At 33.4% G+C, this 18,631-nt stretch overlaps 3 protein-coding genes across 5 annotated transcripts; 1 reads left to right on the top strand and 2 right to left on the bottom strand.

The window, feature by feature from the left end:
* The first annotated feature begins 1,760 nt into the window (after positions 1-1,760).
* Positions 1,761-7,000, top strand: LOC108995044 (mitochondrial thiamine diphosphate carrier 2-like). 2 transcript variants are annotated; one of them, XM_018970509.2, is made up of 8 exons: positions 1,761-1,958; positions 2,263-2,416; positions 3,043-3,159; positions 3,816-3,927; positions 4,315-4,442; positions 5,288-5,440; positions 5,716-5,865; positions 6,449-7,000. In XM_018970509.2, exons 2-8 carry the CDS (start codon positions 2,300-2,302, stop codon positions 6,665-6,667), a joined length of 996 nt encoding a protein of 331 aa, XP_018826054.1. In that variant the 5' UTR covers positions 1,761-1,958; positions 2,263-2,299; the 3' UTR covers positions 6,668-7,000. The 2 variants fall into 2 exon arrangements, with proteins under 2 accessions (XP_018826054.1, XP_018826053.1); XM_018970508.2 differs by having other exon boundaries at positions 1,770-1,958; positions 2,270-2,416.
* A 72-nt stretch (positions 7,001-7,072) lies between these two features.
* LOC108995046 lies at positions 7,073-10,564 on the bottom strand. The gene is made up of 3 exons (XM_018970510.2): positions 10,208-10,564; positions 9,792-9,916; positions 7,073-7,416 (listed from the first exon to the last, which is right to left on the bottom strand). The coding sequence occupies exons 1-3, from the start codon at positions 10,383-10,385 to the stop codon at positions 7,132-7,134; spliced, it is 588 nt and encodes a 195-aa protein (XP_018826055.1). The 5' UTR covers positions 10,386-10,564; the 3' UTR covers positions 7,073-7,131.
* A 1,154-nt stretch (positions 10,565-11,718) lies between these two features.
* LOC108995043 lies at positions 11,719-17,420 on the bottom strand. Of its 2 annotated transcripts, XM_018970506.2 has the most exons (4): positions 17,295-17,420; positions 17,047-17,090; positions 14,961-15,809; positions 11,719-14,090 (listed from the first exon to the last, which is right to left on the bottom strand). In XM_018970506.2, exons 3-4 carry the CDS (start codon positions 15,807-15,809, stop codon positions 12,321-12,323), a joined length of 2,619 nt encoding a protein of 872 aa, XP_018826051.1. In that variant the 5' UTR covers positions 17,047-17,090; positions 17,295-17,420; the 3' UTR covers positions 11,719-12,320. The 2 variants fall into 2 exon arrangements, with proteins under 2 accessions (XP_018826051.1, XP_018826052.1); XM_018970507.2 differs by lacking the exon at positions 17,047-17,090.
* Positions 17,421-18,631: the final 1,211 nt, after the last annotated feature.

An 18,631-nucleotide genomic window follows, 5' to 3' on the forward strand; every position in this document is an offset into this window, starting at 1 on the left:
TATATAAATAAAAAATAAAATCACTATAATATTTATCACTATTAAATATAAATAAAAAAATCATTATAATATATAAATAATAAAAAAATCACTATAATATATAAATAAAAAATATTTATCACTATTATATATAAATAAAAAATAAAATCACTATAATATATAAATAAAAAATATTTATCACTATTATATATAAATAAAAAATAAAATCACTATAATATATAAATAAAAAATATTTATAACTATTATATATAAATAAAAAATAAAATCGCTATAATATATAAATAAAAAATATTTATCACTATTATATATAAATAAAAAATAAAATCACTATAATATTTATATTTATTAAATATAAATAAAAAATAAAATCATTATAATATATAAATAAAAAATAAAATCACTATAATATATAAATAAAAAATAAAATCACTATAATATTTATCACTATTAAATATAAAAAAAATCATTATAATATATAAATAAATAAAAATCACTATAATATATAAATAAAAAATATTTATCACTATTATATATAAATAAAAAATAAAATCTCTATAATATGTAAATAAAAAATAAAATCTCTATAATATATAAATAAAAAATAAAATCACTATAATATTTATCACTATTAAATATAAATAAAAAATAAAATCACTATTATATATAAACAAAAAATAAAATACTATAATATTTATCACTATTATATATAAATTAAAAATAAAATCACTATAATTTATAAATAAAAAATAACATTACTATAATATTTATAACTATTATATATATATATAAGTAAAATCATTATAATATTTATCACAATTATATATAAATTAAAAATAAAATCATTATAATATTTATCATTATTATATATAAAGTAAAATAAAATCACTACAATATTTATTAATATTAAAAAATCACTATAATAAAATCATTATAATATTTATTACTAAAAATAAAATCACTATAATATTTATGGGACTCACACATTTTTCAACTATCTACTCAAAAGTCAACAACTCAACATACTTCATACATCCAAACAACTCAAAATACTCTCAATGGGACTCACAAACTCACTCCAATCTCTACTCATAACTATTCATAAACATTCTCAACACTTTTTAACATCCAAACGTACCTTCAACTTTTCTGTATAGGTGTGGAAGAAGATTCATTTATGCCCTTTCTAACTTGAAAAGATTTAGCATTTTCTTTTTGTCAGGGTGTTCGAGATCAATTGAGACTCTCTTCAAATTATTAATTAAATTAGAGAGTTAAAAGATAAATAAAATAGAGTAGTGTTATATGTACTTACAGTTTTACTTACAATACTTATTTTTTAATTTTTTTTAAATTCAAATTTTATAATTTTCAACATATATATCAATAACTGATACGTGGAGAAATAAGTTTTTATTGAATATATTTAACATTTTTCAATAAGATATTTATATTTGATCTGCTTTGTTAAAAAAAAATTTATATAGAATCAGCAATATATTAAATAATTCAAGCGATTTGGGTATCTATCTAGAATGAATTAATTTGTTTTAATCAAATAAATAGAAAATATTTTTAATTTAAGACGTTTTTATTTGATTAAAACAATTTATTTTATTTTTGGATGTGACTTAAGACGAAAATTACAGTAACTATTATATTCTTCTTAAAAAGGAACATAACAGATCTCTCAAAAAAACAAAAGAGAGTGAGAGAGAGAGAACATAATCGGAAAGGTCGGTCCTAAACTCCGAAACAACGAATTCTTAATTTTTTAGGAAAGCAGTCACTAGTCAGTCACAGAGACGATGGATAGATGCGTATTGGCAAGTTCCGTATTGGCAAGTCAAATTCCTCTTCGGGTACAAAGATATTTATTCCCTCTGTCTCTCTCTCTCTCTCTCTTTCCAAAGATATTTAATGGCGGCTCTTCTCTCTCTTTCCTCATTCCCTCTTTTCAGGTACGTTTCTCTCCCTCCTGCTCTTCAATCTGTTTTCTGTATTATTTTATATCTGATTTTTGTAGTCTTACCTTTACATCGTGGAAACCCTATCTCTTTTGTTTGTCTTCTTGAGAAACCTCATTTTTTTTCGTCACAATTTTCCATCTTCTTTCGCGCAATCATCATTCTCCTCTGTTCTCTAGAGATGAAATTTCTGCTATACGTGTGTGTGTACTCGTGCGTGCGTGTCTGGGTTGGAGGGAGAGTCGGGACTATGTATGTATGTATTTTCTGAGTGTCTGCTTATGAAATACATATTTAGGTTATAGACTGACCTGAAGAAGGGGGATTGTTTTGGAATGGAGGAGCCGGGGCAGCTGAAACGGGCAGCGATAGATGCTACAGCGGGGGCAATTGCCGGTGGTATATCACGGACGGTTACGTCGCCGCTTGACGTAATTAAGATCAGATTTCAGGTAATATTTTTAGTTTCGTATCACTTATAAAAAAAAAATTAGTATCATATCTTTTTTATTTTATGCGGCCAATGCATTATTGAATACAATGTTGGAAATTGAACCTTGCATTCTGCTGCATTTTGAAGTTCTCTTCCATATTGTCTTGGTTTCTACTGAATTTGCGGGCCTTTTGGGAATCTATTTTTTAGTATTATGTAAAAAAAAAAAAATTGACTGTTGTGTTCCTTATGTTATAACTATCATTGGACGATAATTGATCACGTACATTGTGTTATAATTCGTGTAACTACTCAACCTTAATTGGCTAAGATCTTGATCACAAGGCAAGCTCCACTTCGTTGATGTGTTAGGGCCTCCATTTAGGTATGACCTGTCATTTTCTTTCCAAGTTGGAAAAAGTTAGTTCAACTTTCTGGGACGACTAAGGGGAAGGATCTTTAGTCTCTCTTGCTGGAATGTGAAAAACATTTGTGCCTCAAAATACAAATGAGACGGTTGATCTGGTGATGTATATGATTATGTTCATACGACAAGTTTGTGTACATGATTGTTGGCTGATGCATATCTGCATCTTAAAGGCTGGTTGTTTAGTAGGGTAAATGTTTTTTGACATCCGTTGACAGGTCCAAATCGAGCCCACATCTTCTTGGGCCATGCTTCGGAGCAATTGGTCCGGAACATCAAAATACACTGGAATGTTCCAAGCAACAAAGGATATATTTAGGGAGGAAGGCTTAGCGGTATGATGACTCAATTCCTTTTATCCATGTTAGATGTTTTCTTCTGTCAGTTTGTGTTGGCAATCATTTGTTTCCTATTTTCTATGTTGGGTTTTGTTCTATGTAGGCTCTTTCCATTGGCAATTAAGATTTAGGTCAACAGGAAAATCCAATTTACGAATTTTAGAAAGGTTTATGCTGCAGATTTTGTTAAATTATGGGTTAGAAACATTATTGTCACAAGATGTTAGCACAGATTTTTCTGATTTAATTCCTTTAAAGTGCCAATATTCCTTGGTTTCCAGAATTCATCAAAGTAGATTATTTGCAAAAAAGTGAGCAGTATGAAGTGAAATATTATTTCTTTTACTCCTGAGTTGATAGCTTCCTGCACTTCTGTTTCTAGGTACCTGGTTTACAATGTTAAGACTTGTAATACATATGCACATAGTTGGGTAGTAAATGTAAATCAAATCTTTTCTGCAATTTATAAAGTCTCATAGTAGATGTTTGAAGACAATGCAGTGTATATACAATTCTGCTCCTGTTTTCACTGGGTGGATGGTTTAACACACTGGCACTGCTTTAGGAAATTTCTTTTGAATTTTTATTTCAAAGCCAGGGTTAGATGAAGTTAATATTTTTCCACAGCTTAGCAAGTTAATTTCTCATGACAGGGTTTTTGGCGTGGAAATGTCCCAGCTTTACTTATGGTTATGCCTTATACGGCCATACAATTTACCGTGCTACACAAATTTAAAACATTTGCTGCTGGTTCTTCCAAGACAGGTATCTGTGAGAACTCTCTCAAGTTAGATTGTAATCTTTTGTTTTATTCTTTGGCAGTGTATACATAGAATTATGAATTCTAGATTGATTGATTTCTTGATACTCTTCTTTGGTTAATTTTTATTCAATAGGAGCTCCTATATGTTAACCTGAAACAATGCAATGTTGAATTGTTTATTTTTGTAGCTTTCTATTCGGTGTGGTTGCCATTAGTTTATTTAAGTTTTTGTACCTGTCTATGTTTGTAATTATAGTACTGTTCATATAAATTTATTGAATCCCTATCCAGTTTAAGGATGCTAAAGGTTTAACTACTTAGTAGATAATTAAATCTTTAGCTTTCTGCTATTTCTAATTCTCTTATAAGTCAGAGCCTGGTTGTTGCAGAGGATCACGTCCAATTGAGTCCTTATCTGTCCTATGTCAGTGGAGCCTTAGCAGGGTGTGCAGCCACCGTTGGATCATATCCCTTTGATCTTCTACGAACCATATTAGCTTCACAGGGTGAACCGAAGGTATAAATTTTGAGTAGACACATGAAGCGATCTCATATTGTGTTTTAAACTGGATTTCCTTAAGCATATTTCATTCTGTGAACTTAGGAATCACTCTAATAGAACATTATTTCATTCGGTTTTTCATTTACTCCTGCAATTACAAAGTTATGGATATCAGTCAAGTTTTTATCTGAAAAATCTTTTGCCATGGCTTTACCACAAACAAACTGGTGCGCAGATTCTATAGAGCTTGATTATGGGAAGAAAGGAATTAGAAAAGAAATGCACTATGTTTTTTGACTTTGAACTTATTTGTTGGTTGAGATCATATATGATGTCTCTTTGTAATGAATGTGATGCTCTAAATCAACAATAATTATATTTACTCTTCTTTGTATGGATGTGCCAAATGCACAGAGTACTATCTATGACGGTCTTCTTCATATGGATGTGCCAAATGCACAGATTACTATCTATGAATGGAGACACAGTGGTTTTCCATTATATGTGGAAGTTGTTCGCTAGGATATGTGGGCAGGGCTTCTCTTGCCTTTCTGAGGTATTTTTGTTCACAGAGCTTGGCAGCTCAATGTGGGTGACTGGGTGTTTTTATTTTATCATGCGGCTCTCCGTACAAGGGACTTGTCTAAGGAAGTGAAAAATGTCTCTGTTTAAAACACAGAGCTTTCATTACAAAGAAGAATGTACTCTTTTTGGCTCTTGGAAATGCCCATGGCTTTACATGTCTCATTCAAGTGGTCACCACCTTTTAATACTTGTTTTCTGCAAAAATTCTAATTTGTGAACAGGCCATTGAGCTCATTTATTTTGATACTGGCTTGTTAATATATGCCGACATTTAGGTGTATCCAACCATGAGGTCTGCGTTTGTTGATATAGTTGCAAATCGTGGCTTCCGAGGGTTATATGCTGGATTGTCACCAACACTGGTTGAGATTATTCCTTATGCTGGCCTGCAATTTGGCACCTATGATACATTTAAGCGATGGTCTATGGTAAGATTCTAGTCCTCTTTTCCAATGAAAAGTTCTTAACTCAAAGACATAGGTTTTATGGTGTTTGCTTGTCCTGTCATGGTAATCATTGAGAATGAGGAGCATCTATCTCATACGTTTAGATAATATAATATTTCATTGCCTGCATTCAATTACAGATAAGATGGTTTAGTTTAATTTATGACTCTTTAATATGGCCAGTTTAGAGAGCCATCATGATTTCTACTCATACGAGTTGGTTTTTAACCTGGTACATTTTACTTCATCCAATGCAGGCCTGGAACAGGTATAGAGCTGCTAATTCAAGCTTAACTGATACAGAAAATGGACTTTCAAGCTTTCAGCTTTTCCTCTGTGGATTGGCTGCAGGGACTTGTGCCAAACTTGTCTGTCATCCACTTGATGTGGTCAAGAAAAGATTCCAGGTAGATCTATAGCATTCTTGAAATCTTAGCTCTAGCATTTAGTTTTAGAAACTTTGGAATTGACATACTTTTTTTTTGACACAGAGATGCAATTATAATCCTGTTTCTTTATCTCATTTTTTATCTTTTCAGGGCTAGTACTGTTGGATACAGAGATGGTTTCATCTCATCATTACAACGTTTTCAAATTTCCACACAAAATATAATAAACAATTCAACTTTTTCAAATATCAAAATAATAATAACAATATTTTATTCAACTCATCTAAAACTTTCTCATCTCATCTCACTATCCAAATGAAATTTTATAAATTAACTGCACCTACCACCAAATTGTTCCTGAATCACCTGGACGAGATTTGTTTTACTGGTACTTCAGAACCAAAAGTTTATTTATTAACCTTTGCTTCTTTTGTGCTTTTTGTTCATAGTTCTTAGTTAAACCACATTTAATTAATACTTGTCTAGTAATTTCAAAGAGGATTGGAAATTAGGAAGAAAAGAAAATACTGAAATGGTTATCTTGTTTCCCTTCTTGCCAACTTGGATGTTTACAGTCTTCCTTGGTTTGGGCTAAATGCAGATAGAAGGACTACCAAGGCACCCCAGATATGGTGCTCGAGTTGAGCATCATGCTTATAGAAATATGTGGCATGCACTTCGCCAAATCTTACTGTTGGAGGGTCGGGCTGGTCTTTATAAAGGTATAGTCCCATCAACAGTCAAAGCTGCACCAGCTGGTGCTGTAACGTTTGTTGCTTATGAATACACATCAGACTGGTTAGAGTCCATTTGGACTTGACAGTATCCCGACTTTCTTTACCCCCTTTTCATCTTTTTTATTTTTTAATTTTTTATTTTAGTCTCAATATTTTTCGTATGGAAATATTTATTTACTTTTCATAGATGTCAAGGATGGGGGAAGTATTACTTATTCGATTTAGATGCAGTCATATGGCTATAGGCCATAGAAAGAATATACATACTTGTAAGAGATGGCAAAAAGTTGTTGAGGCTAGGGCAAACCTAATTTTTGTTGGGCTGTATTTGAGATGTTGAACGGTAAATTTATTTTAAAAAAATATCATTGGTTACGGCGGGCTGTCCTTCAGAAGTCTGTTGATGCTTTTCCGTATTCTTGTTTGTTGGACGAGTTTGGTAATAGCAATGGTTCTTCGACACGATTGAGCTATATGACCTGATTTATAAAATAAATGTTGTTGCATTTGTCTGCAATGAGCAGAGAATGTCCAGATGTACTAGGATTCAATGATCCACTTGCACAACCTTATTATCCTCTGGAGGCAGTGATAGGGACTGCAAAATCCTTTCAACCTGTGCCACATCAACTCGGAATTTTTCAGCAATCTGTTGGACATTCATAGGTCCTTCATTGTCGTCAGCTTTGCCTTGGTGCAGGAGGATGATGTGGCGCAGCTGTGTCACATTCAGACTTCCCGGAGGGGCAGGCCTATCCTCATAACTTCCAGAATCCGGTTTTGTATTTCGCAGTTTTGGCATGGGTTTATTATACCTTTCCACCACAGATGCCTGCAACATTAGTAACAAAAGCATAGAACAAATTAACTATCCAGACCATTTACCAGCTCTGGAAGGCACTCACTGTCTTATACAATTCAATGGGTTGAGTCAAAGTGGACATGAACAAAGAGGATCCCAATCCGCAGACACTTGAGAATATTGTAATTGGTTGCAACTTCAAATTTTGAAAAATACACCAAACAGAACTCTTTTGTACAATCTCCCAAAACAAACAGAAAAGGCTCAGTCTATGAGTAATATGTCACTTCAATGTTTAGCCTTTAATGTGTCTACAATGCCTGAAAGTGCAAAAACCTTTTTTTATTTTTTATTTTTTATTTTTTCGATGCTCGATGCAAATGAGCAGCATGGAAGTGCACCATTAATTCACTAAATTAAAAAGAGAGATATTTGAGGGTGGGGGATTTTCGGATTTTCTCTTAGTATCTAAGAGTGAGCATTTTCATCCGATTTCTTAAATTTTTTCTTAAATTTTAGTTTAAAAGGACACTTCTTATAATTTTATCTTAAATTTTACTTATTTTTAAAAAATCTTCTACATTTCCCATTCACTATCTTTTCTCAATTCTATTAAAATAATATTATTCTTTTATTTTTTTATTACTTTTTTCTCTCACTTCCATTTACAAACTTAAATACTAAATATTTTTTCTTATATTTTGAACTATTACTATAGTAAATATTTTAAACAAAAATTTAAATTATTTTTTTACGGGTTTGATAATATTTTTAAAATTATTATTTATATATTTTAATAATTATTTAAATTATTTTTAAAATTATTATTTAAAATTATAATAAATATGAGTATAAGAGAAAATGTTATTGATTAGAAGAAGAATGTATTTTATTTTTTAGTATAAAATATTAATAAAAGATGATTTAGGGGATGCCTTATATTTTTTAGTATGTATATAATAAAAATGTAATTCCATGTCATGCCTTATATTCCTGTTATTCCTAAATTATAGGGAAGAATTTAGGAAAAAACTCAAAAACCCCTTCCATCCCATTCCCTATTTTAGGATTTTGGTTTAAGAGATAAATAGTAGTTCCCTATATATAGGAAATTACTTTTCATCCCCTAAATAATCTTTTATTAATATTTTATTCTAATAAATAAAATAAATTATTCTTCCAATCAACTACACTTTATCTTATACTCATATTTATTATAGTTTTAAATAATAATTTTAAAAATAATTTAAATAATTACTAAAATATAAAAATAATAATTTTAGAAATATTATTATATCCGTAAAAAAATAATTTAAATTTTTGTTTAAAATATTTACTATAGTAATAGTTCAAAACATAAAAAAAAATATTAAGTAGTTAAGTTTGTAAATGAAAGTGAGAGAAAAAAGTGAAAAAAGTAATAAAGAAATAATAGAAGAATATTATTTTAAAAGAATAGAGAAATGATAAGGTAGGGGTGGGCAGCGGGGGCCCCCACCCCACATGGCAGGGCGGGCAACCCCGCTCTGCCCATGCGGGGGCGGGTGGCGGGGAGGGCCCAACCCTGCCCAGCCCCCACCCTCATTTATATATATATTATATACATACATATATATATATATAAACATAAATATATATTTATATTTTACAAATTGTGTATATATAAATATATATTACAATTTGTTAGACTTATTCACAAAATATGCATTGATAAATTTAAAAATTACATAATTTAAAAATTAATACACTACAATTTACACAAAATATGAACTAGCAAATTTAAAAATTACATATTTTTTAAATTATAGTCATATTTACAAAATTTAAATTTATAATTTGGATCTAAAAATATATTTTTAATTACTTTTAAACTTATAAATAATTTTTAAATAAAAAATAGTGTTTTTTTTAAGTGAAAAGAGGCGGGGCGGATTGAGAATCCGCCTCGCACCCCGCCCACCTGGGCATGGTACCCTACCCTGCATACCGGGGGCGGGGGACGGGGGTGAAAACCTCACCCCCCGCCCCGCATGGGAAGATAGGGAATGAAATGTAGAAAGTTTTTTAAAAATTAGTAAAATTTAGTATAAAATTATAAGGAGTGTCCTTTTTAATTAAAATTTAGGGAATTGGATGAGAATGTTCAATGCTCTAATGTCCAAGAAAGTCTAATATAATCTTATTTCGTATAATTATTATAACTTTTTTAAACTTTCACACAAAATATAATAAATAATTTAATTTTTTTAAATTTTAAAATAAAAATAATATTATATTTAATTTTCAATAAAACATCAAATCGTAACAAAACGAGTCCTAAACATTTGTGGACAAATTACAGTGCGGGCTATAGTTAAAAAAACAAAAAAAACAAAAAAGGTTAAGCAAAGAACAGCAGTAACTACCTCTCCAATCTCAGGCTTCCCTCCAGGCTTTGACGTAATTCTACCAACCATTTGACTAAGCATGGCATCATACTTTGGATCTCGATCTTCAAGCACATTTTCGGCATCGATTCTTGAGGTGCCATCTAAAAATTGAATAAATAAAGTGTGTATTGAATTTAGCATCCTTGATCTTAATAATCATCTCATAGAAGTCTATGACACACTTACACTCACCTGCAATCGCACACTTCAAAAATATGAAGAAAAAACTGTTGAAACTTTTTTTTTTTTCCCAAATTCAAAGCTCAATCTGAATTCCAGAACAAAAAACAGCTTATAGTAGTTGAAATCGAATACACCACCAACCAAATCCCCCTCAAACTCCGCATTCCATAAAATGATCACAAAAAAGGCGCCCATAACCTCAAGCTCACCAGAATGATCAAGAGCGCCATGGTCGCCGGTCTTCGATATATTCAGATCGTCGGTGGGGCCCACTATTGGTGGTCGCCTGTCGACGACGCTATTAGATTTTGATGAGGTGGACGGCGTCGGATCGATACTATAAGATGTTCGGATTCTTCCAGATGCTCGACGGAAGGCCTGACCCATTCCTTTTTCATACAAGGAATTCCTTGGGTCAACAATAACGTAAACCCTAGGTTCCAATTTTGGAACGAAGAAAAAGACTGACTATGGAGGACAGACCGAGCCCACACTGCAATATCCGTACTACGTGGCTCGTTCCATTGTTTAAGAAGATTCTTCTCATTCATTGCTTTTCTACTTCTTAGATTGATTGAATCAGATACTCTTTCATCGTCTTGTGACATAAAATAATTAAAAACTATATATTTATTTATTAATTATTTGACAGTATTTTCAGCTTCTCCTCCTCCCCTATGCATGTGGTACTGTAGGGTGCAGGGAACTATTGAAAAAAGGAAAATTTTATTCATCTTTGAATCACACTATACATGATTTTTTATTTTTTTCTTATTAAATGTGTGACATATAAATAATAAATAAAAAAATTTATTTAATTTAATAAGAATAAAATAAAAATAAAAATAAAAAAAATCAAATGTGATGCAGTGAATAATAAGTAGAAGCCGTCGTTGAAAAATAAGGAGATATTTATTCCGATAGAAATTAATTTTAACTTATTGAGAATAAGGCTTCGTTTGGTTCTTTAATTACTCTCAACTCATCATTACAATTTTTTTAAATTTCAACACAAAATATAATAAATAATTCAATTTTTTCAAATCTCAAAATAATAATAATGTTAAAAAATAATATTTTAACAATATTTTATCATCTCAACTCAACTCAATTCAACTCACTTCAACATCCAAACACAATCTAAGTGCCTTACAATTATTACTATTTAGATTTGCTAATTATTTTTAGAGCATTCTCAATTCTTCATTAAAATTACGAATGTATCCATTCGTTAAATATTTCATTAAAAACCAAGTTAAATATATCCTTAATCTTCCCACGAGTCAAAATAATTTCATCATCATTAATTTAGTAACATTTGTCATATTTATATTCAGAATAATACTACATACAGTCGTGAAGTACGCAAGCGCCGTGCAGTCATTTTGAAAAAGAGTGAATCTACTATTAAAAAATTAATTTTCTTTTCATGTAAGTCTCGTATTTATTTACTTTTTTTAAAGTAATTGTGCGGCGCTTGCAGATTCACGACTGTAACTATCATTTCTCTTATATTCAAGGTCATGAAATTCTTATGAAAATTAATGTTCTCACAATTCTTAATCACGTGATTACCCACCATACCAAAATCTTGATCACGTGCTTAACAGTCACAGTTTAACAAGTCAGTCCAGTTTTCAGTATATGCTAGAAGTTAAATACATTCCAAATGTGTCGCGTACTAACTAATATGTAATAATTTTAATTATCGAATAAAATATACTCAAATCAATAGGGGACTGCATAAATTATAACACATTTTGGAGTATCATAAATGTTGACACGAAAACAGGAGGAACCACAGTGGATAACTCTTATCATGGGGAGCATAGGTGCCAGAAACATGCTCACAGAAATTCAGCAGGGAAACAATGACATGTACTCTGGTCGAGAATGGAGACAACTAATAACTAAGAATAGCCCCTGAAAGGTGAAATCAGTCTATAGAAAATGGAGCTTTAATTCTGAGACAAGTTGGAATGACAGGCACCTATTACTCTCACCTCTGTTTTCCTCATTCTCAGTGCCTCCTACCACAGGAGCTTTGTCTAATGAAAAACAGCCACATGGAAAGAAGACTAGGAGTATATTTCGTTTGTGAATTGTAACTGAGGCCCCCAAATGCTGAACCAGTTAGAAGAGTGAAAGAACTGCTTGCTCATTGGGATGACGGGTCATTATTGAAGTTGAATGAATTGGGTATACTTCAGAGCTCGTGAAAACAACAAAGAATGGCGGAAGTCATATTCTCATGTTGTTACTAGGCATCTCAGCAGCTAAACAGTCCAGAAACCAGAGGCATTGATCCCCTTTTCCCTTGAGTCAAGCCTGCAACTTTGTCATCATGTCACCATTACTATGGCACACACCATTTGCCCTTTCCTCGACTTTTAAATCCACCACACTACCACCAAAATTCTCGTTAGCTCTCACTTGACCACGAGCACGTCGAGAAGGTCTTAACATTGAGTTTTCTCGTGGAGAGGCATCTCTGCTCTTTCGCTTCTGCTTTGGGTCTAGATATCCAAAAGCAAGAGCTTCCAGTGCTTTAGTGGTTGGTGGCCGGGTCCTCGTGCTCTGTCTCCGGGAATTTATGTTAGGCTGCTGCTCAGAATTTGCCACACAGTCAGATGGTTTCGCTACATTGGGATCATTGGGTTCCTTGCTAATTTTGTCATGATCTGTTGATTCTGTCATGAAAGGTTCATCATCTTCAGCATCTGAAGCAATAGGTAAGTTCAAGTCAATCAGTGTCCGGGGTTGAGGTACTTCATGAGGATGTTCAGCAGCAAAACAGGAGCCACCTAGAATGCCTTCGCAACTGATGACTGGGCTGCATTTAGGCAAGCTGGTAGATGATTTCTTCTCCTGAGATGAATCCAATTGAGAAAGAACATTCCCACTCAAATCAGGATCTTGTGCAGAGCCACTGGGCTTATCTCGTTTTAATGTGGGACCTCGCAAGATGTTGAATTTCCTGGGGTTTGTGTCTGTGCGACCACAAGCATTTAATTTTCTGCGTCTTTTTATAACAGGAGGTAAATGGTTAGTGTTGTCTGGTCCCATTCTCTGGCTCAATTGGGACTTTGTGGCTTTCCTTGCCTGTGTGTCGTTACAAATACTGGTCTTCCGACCATTGGGGATATTCACAGAGAAATTAGCATGATATAGGCCATTACCCTGAAACCCCTCGTTGGGAGTATTACTTTCTAAGCCCATCCTGTCAGAATTGATTTCCGGGTCAATAATGCTATTGGTGGCTCTAGGCTCCTCCCTATCAAAGCCTGAGGTATTGACAGAATCAGATTTATCTGTTGGCTCCTCTGAACTATCTCCATCATCTTCAGAATCACTTCCAGAGGTAGAAGTATTCATTACTCCAGATGGCAAGCTTCTCAGTTCTCTCAACTTGATTGGTTTCCCATTAGCCAAACTTGTATCCACAACAGTAAACTTCAATACATCTGTGTCGTGATTAGGAGTTCGTGGCTTGAGATAACAGTGGCGTTGCTGATCAGGGAAATCATCTAGGTCCAGTTTTGTTTGGTCAGTCCACCCATGTTCTACTTTGCTTCTATAGTCATCTGCTCCAATTTCAAGCTCAAGAAGCCCTGGGTCTGAAGCAACTTTACTCAGGACATCACTAACAGAGTCAAAGTAGTGGTTACCCTTCACTAGTTTCTTTCTTGAAAACTTCTTAATACCAGGAATAAGAAACACCAAGGAATGCTTGGAACCAGCAGCATAGCCATTACTATTAGGCTGCTCAGAATGCCATCCTCTGGCAAGCAAACGGGGCCAAACAGCTTCCCAAAAGAGATCATTTGATCTGGCTTTGCTTAGCCGGAAGTCTCCTGTTAGAAAATTGACAATTTCCAGAGGTGTAAGTGTGGAGCACGCCTTGCCAATTGGTATCTCTGGCCGGACAGGAACAACTTGAGTGGACTTTGGAGGCTCCACAATGCCTGTAAGATCTTGCTTCCCTTTACCAACTCCAACTGCCTCTACAAGTGCATTCAACCCAACTGAATCCTTTATAGTGAATACATATTCTTCTAGTAACATTCTTCCCTCCCCAAATGCTTTTGAGACCTGCCAATTTGTTGAAGTTTATGTCATTTCATTTTTTTTTTTGGGGGGGGGGGAAGCTGTTGTTCAAGTTTTTATATAACAAATGACAAAATGTTACCGCGATGGAATGATGGAGAACAAGAAAAATGCTATTATAGCATAATATTTACAGCATCTAAAATTCTCTCTATTATCCATGCCGCAAGAATTATTGAGAAGATTTTGCAGCAGCTTGAAGTTTGAGAAAAGTCAACATTGGAGATTTTAATCTATAAAATCAGCTAATGGAAAAAAAATGAAAAACCAGCTAGTCAAACATCAAGACAGTGGGAGTTGCAAAACATTTTTACTAGAGAGACTGTACTGTGCATAAAACTGAACACGATTTGATTAAAAAAAACATCAGTTCATACATGGTAGAAGCAAAAAGGAATGCACAGAATTTCAAATAAAAATGTGTAGCATATCGATTCAGTCTTCCAATCCCATCCAGCTTGAAACAAGCAGGATACCATACCATAAGTGAACCTAGGTCACGAAAGTGAGAATTCCTAAAGGTGCAAGAAACTGTAGAGATATGTACAATAAGGTATATAATGAAAAGACTAAAGGAAAAACAACAACCTAAGGATGCCAATACACCTGTTTATAAATTGTAACAACCCAACCAGAAATTATTACTGTTTCTGAATCTTTACAATCTTAGGCTAAAGGAAAGCTGCCATGAAAAGATTCTGACACATAACGATAAAAAATTTGTAGAAACTATTCAAGAAGTCGAAATTGATTTTTTGGTATACATTTTATTTTGGTCATACTGTTGTGTATCTGAGCATATAAATCTATAAGCATTAAAATTTTTAATAGCATGTACAAGTATTGGAGAAATACCTCCATTAAAGTATTTTGGCATTCTTCTGACAGGTGGGGAAGCAAACGAGAAAACAATTCCTGTTGCCTCAATCCTGTAAAAATTCTTTGTCCATATATGCATCTCCTGCTTTTCATTTTCCGGCATTCTGCCCATCTATGGTACCTGTCCGTCCTATAAAATTTCCCATAATAGAACGACAGTATATCCCCCATCTTTTTACTCCCAATAAATTTCTTCACCAGAACAAGGTTCTTCCCAAAAATATATAAACCAAGGATCAAACTGGCCTCTTCTTTATCACTCCAGGAATTTCCCAAGGAACCAGGAACTGGGTAGTAGCCTTTGCCTGTATCCATATCATGCGTATTCTTCATTTCTTGTTGCATAGCTATATTTGCTAATTCTCCCAAGTTTATCCCATTGTCTAACGTATCATTTGTAGGCTCATCTTTAGGTTCTAAGTTGCTGCCCTCCAAAATCTTGTGGCTCTTTCCATTATATTCATATCTTAGAGGATCATCTTTAACGGATACTTCAGTTGAATCACCAATAGCTTCATGTGGTTCATATTTTACATTCTCCACTGATCCACTGATCCACATTACTGGCACAGACAATCCCACCAGAAAATCATGAGGATCGCCAGCTGTGTTTTCTGCATCAGATGGGTTCTTTGTAAACCAGAGAGAGTCACATCCTGTAATCTGTGGTGGAACTTCAACCTGGTATTCATTACCCACTCGAGGAAATACCTGTGGTTCTCCAAAGACATCATATAAATGAGTACATTCTGGATAAGCTGATTGCTCATCAAATGCACCATCCTCAACAATATCCCCGCATTCATTGACTTGAGCTGAATCCATCTGTCAAAGAAGTAAACCTATATGGTTATTTAGTTTTTCAGAACTTAAAAAAGAGGCAGGGATTTACAAGAACAATTTCAGCAAGGAACTTGAGAATTAAAGAAACCTTTTCCTAAGAGAAGCTATACATCTGCAGGTTTCAGATCTTTTCCTTATGATGTGTTCATACTAAATTATCTTTTTATAAGCAATGATTTCATTCTAAATCGTAGCGCAACAAAAGAGATGAAGCAAACAATTAATGTATCATAACTTGCAGACTTATCATTTATTTTATTTCTATTTATTTATTTTTCCATTTCTATGGCCTCATAGGAAATTAAATGCATAGCTTATCGGGTACATTTACAACTTGAAGCTTGTTTCTGAACGTTTACTCACAAATTTCGCAGCACATAACTAGCAGTTCTGTACAATATAATGAAACCAAAATTCACTTAGAAACAGGAGCCAACATTATGGTTCGACTATCTGCAATTTTGAGCTATTAATATTGTTTTCGTAATCTTATAGAACCACCTAAATGTTGTTCTGCTTCTCAGAAAGCGCAAACATAAACGTGAAAGATTTAAGCCGATAGAAAGATTCAAAATAAATCAATAGATTTCCAGAAAGCAACTTCCAAGTACCAGTTTCAATTATTCATGAGATAGAAGATTGCAATATTCCATCCCGCCAGAAACAAAAAGATTACATACCAACTTCCAGAAGAACAAATATCCCAAATTAAACAACAACATATTATTAAAAAAAAATTTCGAATAACCATAACAAATAAGATGTACAAGGAACACAAACCCCGAACAATCAACAAAGTAATCAATCCCAGATCCACTTTCCGACCCGAAACAAAATTTGAAGCATCCCCACATTCTCAAAAAAGAGAGAGAAAAAAAGAAGAAGCATTAAACCTCATAAATATATAATATATTTGCACATTTATCACAATCATTAAACCAAGCATAATCCTAGCAGTCCAACAACACTGAAATCTTCAAAACCAACAGAGGCCAGATACCCAACAAAGAAAACGAAAGAATAGAACAAGAAGCATCGAGACAGCAAAAACCACCGTTCTTAAATAGAATTCCAATATGATCCCAAAAAATAATTAGACTTGTCTACACAAGAAGCAACCGTTAAAACTCGGAGCCAAGTACAACAACTACATTAAATCGTACGAGAAGCAAAGCACATATATAAAACAAAAAAGAAAAGAATTTGTTACTACACCTACATGGATAAAGAGCAAGACGCTGAAATCCACGTGACTAAGCAAACCTGAGAAAATGGGTCTTCATGGTTATGCTCCGATTGGCAGCTCATAGATTAAAAAAATATAAACAAAACGTGAACATTCGCACAGTTATATTTTTCTTTTCTCTTTTTTTCTTTCAGAGGGAGAAAGTAAAAGCGTGAAACACATGTATATACATACGCATACATGTTACACATACTGAGAGAGACAGAGACGAGAGGTCGTACCAGGGCTAGGAGAGCTTAGCTTTCATGGCCACGAAGGCTGAATCCGAAGAGGAACAGAGCCAAAGCCCGAAGCCGTAGAGAAAGCCAAAAGAACGAGAGCGAAGTCGCTGAGAACTAGAGAGAGAGAGAGCGAGAGCGAGAATAATAACATACGAGTTTAGAAAGTATTTTAGAGAGAGAGAGTGCCGCGGGGGGGGGGCGAAGGTGATATTCTCCCACGCGGCTAACTAGAGCGTGGTTAATCGAATCACATCACGCGACGCGTGGCACTGTAAGATTCCGCTGCGATAACATCGAACAGATCTAGTACACAAGTGCCCACCCGCACGAATTATACTTCTCGAATGGTATGTCGCCACGTTATCATTAATCTATTACTCTTCCTCAAATAGGGAAGCTTTTGCTCTTAAATCCGTACGAGTGTCGCAGCGAATCGTTGCTACGTGCTGGTATAGGTGCAGGGAGGTTACAGCAAAGGGGCGGCCTCACGCACCCATAGCGCGTCAGGGTGACCGGATTTTAGTTTTAATGACCAAACTACCCCTTTGGAGTTGTGTCTGCAGACTGCATTTTATTAATTATTAATTAAAAGTAGTTAAAAACAAAAGCTGGTTTAGGCTGAACCGACTCGTTTGGCTAAACCGGGGCATTTGCGGCTGAGCATGGAGTTAGGTGAAGGCTTCATTCTGGCTTCGGTCTCATAAATGAATTCGAGTCTACCATAACGTTGGAATCTTGAACTCTTTTTTTATTTTAAATAAAAAATAATTTATATAGTTTTAACGTGTAAAACTACATTTAAAAAAAAAAAGAAAAATATGAGATATATATATATATATATGAAAAGATTTATTTTTTAATAATAAATTCTATTTTCTTTTAAAGAAATAAACTTCATTTCATTTCATTATATAAAAAAAATTATATCTGTAACTTAAATTACAAATCAAACCAATATTTATTATAAGCATTCTCATACACAAAATTACGAGAACTCTTAAAAAAGAGTAGAATTCTCTATATTAAAACAAAGAAAAAAACACTTCACATCAAAACTTCATATTTTCAATTAAGAAAAGTAAACAACATACCACCTATCCTTTCGAAAAATTCTAAACATAGGTCCCACACTCTGCACACCCACTAAAAAATATGTGATTTTACTTTTTTATCCTCATATCTCATATTGAATTCAATATGAGATATGAGGATAAAAAAGTAAAATCACATATTTTTTAGTGAATATGCAGGATGTGAGGCTTTTATGTACCACCTATCTTCCTATCACGAAAGAGGGAGGAACCCAATACTACTGTAGATAAAAATCTAATAGTCTA

This window comes from Juglans regia, chromosome 7, assembly GCF_001411555.2.
Source record: "Juglans regia cultivar Chandler chromosome 7, Walnut 2.0, whole genome shotgun sequence".
Taxonomy (NCBI): domain Eukaryota; kingdom Viridiplantae; phylum Streptophyta; class Magnoliopsida; order Fagales; family Juglandaceae; genus Juglans; species Juglans regia.